The sequence below is a fragment of the Lolium perenne genome, chromosome 6, assembly GCF_019359855.2.
Source record: "Lolium perenne isolate Kyuss_39 chromosome 6, Kyuss_2.0, whole genome shotgun sequence".
NCBI lineage: Eukaryota > Viridiplantae > Streptophyta > Magnoliopsida > Poales > Poaceae > Lolium > Lolium perenne.
Window position 1 is genome coordinate 255,614,057 of NC_067249.2, and position 7,438 is coordinate 255,621,494.

The 7,438-nt window shown below is 41.7% G+C and overlaps 1 protein-coding gene and 1 long non-coding RNA gene across 4 annotated transcripts; one reads left to right on the top strand and one right to left on the bottom strand.

The window, feature by feature from the left end:
* Window positions 1-539: 539 nt before the first annotated feature.
* LOC127305256 (transcription termination factor MTERF8, chloroplastic) lies at window positions 540-3,467 on the top strand. Of its 3 annotated transcripts, none has more exons than XM_051335661.2 (4): window positions 540-1,895; window positions 2,044-2,221; window positions 2,874-2,912; window positions 3,026-3,467. In XM_051335661.2, exon 1 carries the CDS (start codon window positions 667-669, stop codon window positions 1,822-1,824), a length of 1,158 nt encoding a protein of 385 aa, XP_051191621.1. In that variant the 5' UTR covers window positions 540-666; the 3' UTR covers window positions 1,825-1,895; window positions 2,044-2,221; window positions 2,874-2,912; window positions 3,026-3,467. The 3 variants fall into 3 exon arrangements, with proteins under 3 accessions (XP_051191621.1, XP_071677333.1, XP_051191619.1); XM_071821232.1 differs by having other exon boundaries at window positions 2,122-2,221; XM_051335659.2 differs by lacking the exon at window positions 2,044-2,221.
* Window positions 3,468-5,179: 1,712 nt separating this feature from the next.
* Window positions 5,180-5,848, bottom strand: LOC127305257 (uncharacterized). Its single transcript, XR_007853782.1, has 2 exons — window positions 5,703-5,848; window positions 5,180-5,586 (listed from the first exon to the last, which is right to left on the bottom strand). It is a non-coding gene; the product is annotated as an uncharacterized lncRNA (long non-coding RNA).
* Window positions 5,849-7,438: the final 1,590 nt, after the last annotated feature.

The following is a 7,438-nucleotide window of genomic DNA, read 5'->3' on the forward strand; positions in this document are numbered from 1 at the left end:
GGGTGACTCGTGTATCGCTGTCTGTAGCTTCGGTTTCCAAATTTCCAAACTGAAATCAAATTGAACAAAAATCAAAACTGGACAAAACATTCAAACTAAAAAATGTTCAAAGTAAAAAATTCAAAATACGAAAAAGTTTACATTTGAAAAATTTCACAATTAAAAATGTTCAAAGTTTTAAAAAGTTCAACACACATTAAATATAAAAAGTTCAAAATCTATAAAAATTAAAATTGAAAGATGTTCAGAATTGAAAACTGTTCAAAAGTAAAAAAAAAATCAAAATTTTAAAATGTTCATAGAAAATAAAATTAAAAAAATGACTGGAAAAAATAAAATTACCACCAGAACAAAACAAAAAATAAAAACAAAAAACCCGAAGGAGAAATCATAGTGTAGAAGAAAAGGCACGTACAGTAAAACCGGATAAAAACTCTCAACTTGAAACCAGCGCGGACCAACGGAAATAAGTAGCACGCACGATGCGAAAATAAAAATGGGCCTGGCCCAACACATATCGCTTCAGGCGGGAGCGATCCTAACGCCCGCATAAGCGGTGAATAGGATTTGCCCCCTGACCGTGAGAAATCACGATTCCCATCGATCCCCATTCTCAACGGAATCACTCCGCTCGCCGCCGGCGCCGCCACGCCGTCGCCTGCCGCCATGCTCCGCCTGCGAAGCTGCATCCTCACCCGTCTCCTCTACTCTCCCTCCTGCGCGAGTCCCATCACCCCTCTCCACCGACTGCTCTCAGCGGCAGCGGCTGCGGCCGACCCAAGCCCAGCGTTCGCCGTCGAGCAGTACCTCGTCGACACCTGCGGCCTCACCCGGCCCCAAGCCCTCAAGGCCTCCGCCAAGCTCGCCCACCTCAAGTCCCCCTCCAAGCCCGACGCCATGCTCGCCTTCCTCGCGGACCTCGGCCTCTCCAGCGCCGACGTCGCCGCCGCCGTCGCAGGGGACCCGCAGTTGCTCTGCGCCGACGTGGACAAGACCCTGGCCCCCGTCGTCGCCGGGCTCACCGGCCACGGCCTCTCGCGCACCGAGGTCGCGCGCCTCGTCTCGCTCGGCCGCACCATCTTCCGCTGCAGATCCATCGTCTCCAACCTCCCATACTACCTATCGCTCTTCGGATCCTACGAGAACCTCCTCAAGTTACTCAAGAAGAGCCCCGAACTCCTCGGATGCAGCCTGGAGAAGGTGGTCAAGCCCAACGTCGCGTTCCTGCGGGAGTGCGGGTTAGGAGACTGCATCCTGTCCAAGGTGCACCTCCCGACGCAGCGCATACTTTCCACCAACCCAGAGCGCCTCCCTGCAATGGTGGCGTGCGCCGAAGGCCTCGGCGTACCCCGTGGATCTCCGATGTTCAGGCACGTGCTATACGCCGTGGCAATGATCGGCGAGGATAAAGTCACTGCCAAGGTGGATTACTTGAAGAGAACTTTCAGGTGGTCAGATGCTGAGGTGGGTGTTGTTGCTTGTAAGACTCCGCAGCTGCTGTCCAGGTCCAAGGACACGCTGCAGCGCTTGTCCGAGTTCTTTATCTCTGAGCTGGGTTTGGAACCCGCGGACATTGCTCATCGTTCAGTAGCGCTCACGTATAGCCTGGACAGCCGCCTCAAGCCCCGGTACTACACTGTAAAGTTTCTCGAGATAAATGGGTTGGTCAAGAGCTTCCCGAGCTACTATACGATTTTCCACCTGACCGACAAGGTATTCGTGGAGAGGTACATATGCCCTCACAAGGAAGCTGCTCCCCACCTATATGAAGACTATGTCGCCGCTTGCAAAGGGGAAGTATCCACTAGATTCTTATCTGCTTGAACCAAGACCCTGACATGGAAATGTGGAACTTTTTGTGGCACTACAAAGTTTTCACTCCTTGGAGTAATCTGGTTAGTCTTGTTTCAGTGTTGTTCACCCAATTAGACGCTGCTTATCCTCTATTCTATGTATGTTACATGCTAGTTTGGTCATTGCTAAGTGCTAATGCCTCATGAAAATGATAATTTGATTCCTGGAACCCGATGTGTTGTCATTCAGTAGAGAAGAAATCATTGCCTGCAACGATGTGAAAAAAATACATCATATACATATTTATGTCTCTCACTTTTATGTAAGATCATGGAGATAACATGTGTGGGTGGACCAATTTTCTATCAAAACCAGGAAGCATTAATCAGAAAGCGAAAGAACTGCGCCGTTTTCCACTAAAATATCAGTATGGTCTCCTTTCATACCCAATGTTGTTTTGCTGTTCCGTTTTCATTCTGCCATATTTTTGCCCCATCGTATGGCACTTCTAAATGGCAGTTCAATCTTGAATAATTAGATTGTTCTTTTGCGTATATTTGCCTTTTGGTTTCTTTCCTAAATCCATTAGGCTTGTAGCTGGCCTTCCTGCAAGGAAAACTTTCAGATTTGATAAAGTAACGTACTAAAGCATGATTAACAAATGAGTCTAAATCACTGACATCTATCATTTATCGTGAGAACTAAGAAAATGGAGATGGAATGAATTAGTTTTATCATATTTCTTCTAATAATTGGTTGCATATGTGATATTATATCTGTTCAACAAACCTACAACTACAGGTATATTTTGGCGAAAAATGCTGAGAAACTGTAGGTAAAAAAATCAATTTTATGAAGCTTCAAAGATATCTGCCTTAACTCATGCCGAAGCTGTTTGATACTTCAAAGATATTTGCCTTAACTCAAGTCGAAGTTGTTTGATACTTCAAAGTCATGAAATAACAAGCATGTGTTTTTTCAAACCATAATTTAAATTTGCAATTTGTGAACTAGATTTTTGTTCTGCTGTTTTCTCATGCTCTGGTTTTGAAACTTCATTGGGATTTTATTTTTGCCAGAAAAACTTCAATGAGGCTTATGGCCACACTGGATAGAAGGTACAATCTTATCCATATTTTTACGTGTCTCAGTTCTTCAGAACCAGACTTAGTTTCTCAACATATTCCTTTATCACACCCCATCTGTATGACATTAGCTCTTGTGTTTTCAGAACATTGGTCCTGGGCTTAACTAGTTCTATTGACAAATCACTTTCTTATCTTAAAATACATCAGTCATTACTGGAGCTTAAGAGTTCCAGATGATTAAGATATGGCAAAGTCCTTCATGGGATTGAAGGGGAAAATGCAACACATGTGGTTCCTTCTATAAGCTAAGCTGGGTTTCTGGAATAATTTTTCTTTAGGTATTTCTCTACATTTTCTTTATATTGTGTTTATCTATCCATGATGGCTCATCTGTATTGATCATCTTCATGGAGCAAATTTCCTTTGGCTAAGAAAATTGTAGAGACATGTGTTGATTCTGCAAACATTAGTTGCCGAGTAGCTTTCAGCAGCGATTTAGCTTTATTTGCGCCTAAAAGCTCGTCAACTACATGCTGCAGCATCATGTCCAAATTCTGTCTATGCAATGCTTATTTCCTTCTCTCATTTTTGTATTACTCGCTGATTGCTATGGCACCCTTAATAAAGTTGCTTACGCCGATGTGATTCCATTTCAAAGTGGTCACGAATTTTCCGATGCTTTTTCGTATGCAGAGAGCAACACACATAGTAGTATTTTGGTCTTACCATGAGGTGCATCTATAATATCCATTCATTTTGGTTGCTTGCATTTTTTGAAGGTTATCTGTATCTCATATGGAATTTAGACATAAAATGAGGACACCATTTCGTTTTTGGTTATCTTTATTCGAAAGGGATAGTTCTTCTGTTATAGCTTCCATTGGCTCCTCTTTAATTCATATGTATGTAGCTTGCTTTATGTGCCATTATTTGACCGATTTGTAAAGTTGAATGTAGTACTCTATGCTAATATTTCGGCTATTATTCTGCAAATGATAGTACCATTTATCCTTTTATAAGTGTTATGTTGTTTGTTTCAGATCGTCATTCCGTCTATTGATCATCCATTAATTTGCAGTTAAGTCGTCTTTGCGGCGACCCAGCCCAGCAAATCATCTACATTGTTTGTCACCATGTCATTTACTTGAAAAGATACTTGATGAAAACTACACATGTGCCTCCTGGTGCTTTCTCTTGCATAATTTGGTTAGCTTCTCTGAATGGTGTTCACAGAACACCGCACGCAACAACAGATTGCATTGGCTTGCGTTGTATCTGCCGAAGTCCCAGAATGCAATCATCCATCGTTGCTCGTAGACTCTGGTTTGGTATTACTTGCACCGTCCGATGAAACAGGACAGGCTGGCCCCGTCGAAAAAGAAAAATCCAGTGTCATATATAATGCACGTCACAGTAGGGAACATATCACTGAATAATATTACTCCCTCCGATCCATATTAACTGTCGCAAATATAGATTAAAAAAAAACTGTCGCAAATATAGATGTATCTGGACACATTTTTGTTCTAGATACATCCATATTAGTGACAAATAATATGAATCGGAGGGAGTATTAATTCCTCAAAAAATATAGTACTATTAGTTCCTATATATATGTGAGGATATAAATAATAAACTAGTGCATGTTTGAAGCAGCTGGATACCTGCAGCCGGTTCAGTAGGAAGGAAGGTTACACTGCTGGCTGCTGAGTTGTTAGACTGGTCAGATATTAAGTTTCTTCCAATGGATCTGTTGGACGGTTTAACTGTTGTAAACAAATAAATTTGGCCCCAAACTAAAGGAAACTGTAGGTTCAAGTTTTACTGTGTAGTTCTTGACAGCAATCTGTTCTGTCCATTCCTTGGTGGGTTTTTGCTTTGGTACTAGAAGGACCCGGTGCGCATTGCTGCACCCGTTATTTCCTATCATCGCCATAATATATATTAGATTGCATGTATGGTCCAAGTAGAAATGCACTAATAAGTATACATATAGAAGTTATAAGGTACTCCATATTTATAATGATTCTGTAAACCAGGTACATTTACCACCACATTCCTCTATCATAGTCAATTCATATTTTTCTAAATGTACACATAATAAGATTATTGACAAAATTAAGACTACACCTACCCTGTGAAGAGGAAGAGAAATACTCCGCTTTGCGAGGGAAGCTAGCTTGCGCAAGCTCCCTAGTAATACTGAATACATAGTCTTTGAATTCGTTTACCAACAAACTGTTTCAGTACAGTACGTGTGACCAAATTGGTTGTCAAAAGAACCACTGTCCAGAATATCCCCACTAACTTCCGAGGAGATTGACCCCGTAGTCATAAAATGCATGGTAGCATGAATGGTACAGAAGAATCAGTTACAAACACTTGTAGTAAAACTTTGTACAATATTATGACTCTCGCACCAAATGACGTGAATTAACACTATTTTTGTTTCAGTACGATATAAGGATTCTCTTTTTCGATAAAGACGATATAAGTATTCTTAAGCGTCAAAGATTTTTAAAATATAAACTGATGTAAAGAGGAGAGTCAATTGACAAATCCTTTGTTCACAGAAACTTCAAAGTCAGAGGCTCGAAATTAGCATTGCCCACAAGCTGGACGGAATGACTTATTACTTGCCTTCTTAAGTTAAAGAATTCCGAGTGTCCATATTTTCATCCAGCACCTCCTTCCCATCAGTAATCTGCATGGACACGGCACAATGCCATGGTCTCAGTTACAGTTCATAACAACCGTTATAACTTTTCATGAAAACAAGACCTTGAAAGAAGATCAGCCAGTTAGGAAGGCGAGAAATACCTTGAAGATGCAAGTGTCACGGCATCCTTGAAACTGCAGTTCATCAGCTTTCCCTACACAATACACACAGGACCATGTGCAAAATCTAGTTGTGGACAACTAATTTGCAATATTCTCTATTAATCTGACTATTAGTATGATATGACCACTAAGGGCATGTTCAACGCGGAGCACTATGTCAGGCGCCTTTTTTTTGAAAAGGGAAAAACCCGGCTTCTGCATCGTGGTAATGCACACAGCCTTTTATTGAGAAACAGTAATCTTTGTTCAGAACGGGATTTAATCCTAGCATCTGCTACAGGAGACCGTGGCTACAACGATCGGACTCCAGTTTCAGGCGCTTGTTAATCCAACTGCCTCGTCCGTTTTCCTGCCGCAAGACAAAAGGCAAGGAAGCGCCTCACGCAGACTTTTGTGTCGACGCTGGAAACTAAGCGCCTGTCAACCAGGATCGGATGAAGCAACTGCCAATCGACCGGGAACAAATTCCTAGCGCCTCTAGATAAGCGTCTCTATTGTACATGCCCTAATAAGAAAACCCGCCCACTATTACTAAAAAAAAGCCTGCCCTGGCGCCTTCGCTAGATGGACAGTAAGTGACTTCTATTCGCACCGGACCGTCGAGTTGAATTTTGCGTAGTAATACGTACATTACAGAGCACATGTTAAGCAGAGAAATGTGATGGCCTACCAAAGGCATGCCACCCATATTGCTACATATACATGGTTGAGTTGACAAAACCTTAAAACCACAACACATGCATCTGACAGGTCCAGCTACAATCCGCTGAAGCACAACTCATTATAGAAAATTATATATAGTAGTGGACCAAGAAATGAACACGAAATGAATGAGACCATATGACAAGATCTATGATATGTAACTGGTTATGAGGTGTGACAGGGAACGATGGCACACTCCAAGCATCTAGTAGTTCAGGTACAAGGTCAATGTAACATGACGAACGTAGCAAAACATGTCGTAAAGAACCTGAAGATCAAAAGCCCCAAAAAGAGACTACCAGATCACACAAAAGAAGGGTCCACCTCAACCAGGCACATTTCAACCAGTGAAAAGGGAAAATTTTAATATGATAGCAACACGGCGGCACCCTATGTGCAATCCCAATCATGAAACCCATTTTTGCAATCCCCATTCCTCTGAGCCCTACAGACCCCATCATACGAACAAATGTACAATCAAACTTTAAAGAAAACAAAATCAACCACAAGCAATTGACACAACCCCCAGCTAACACAAATATTTCCCCCAAATCCAAATCAAAGTAACCATTCCCTTTACCATTAATATAGCTGCATAGAATCTTATAGAGTACAAAATTATTGAGATGAATTGCAAGAAAAATAAGAATAAACCACATTAGAAAATTTAATACCATGGAGTAAGCTCCTAGGAAGAAAATAAAAGACATATACTGAAACTGCAATATTGAAGTTCAGCTTTAAAAATATTTGCATATACATTCTATATGATATGATTAAAAGAGATCTTACTTCCTGACACATTAGATTAGAGCATCTCCAACAGGAGCGCTAAATTTTGGCGCTGTAAAAGCGTTTTACAGCGCGCTCTATCCATGTTTTGTGCGTGAGGGCATATTCACCTAGCTCTAAACCTTGGAGCTGTAAAAATCTGTACCTGTTTCTGCGCGCGACGGATACAGCGCGCTCTTTCCGGCGCGGTAGATATAGTGCACGACATAGCGCTTTTGCCC

Coding starts and splice junctions, on each gene's coding strand:
- LOC127305256 (XM_051335661.2), top strand. CDS start 667: ATGCTCCGCCTGCGAAGCTGCATCCTCACCCGTCTCCTCTACTCTCCC.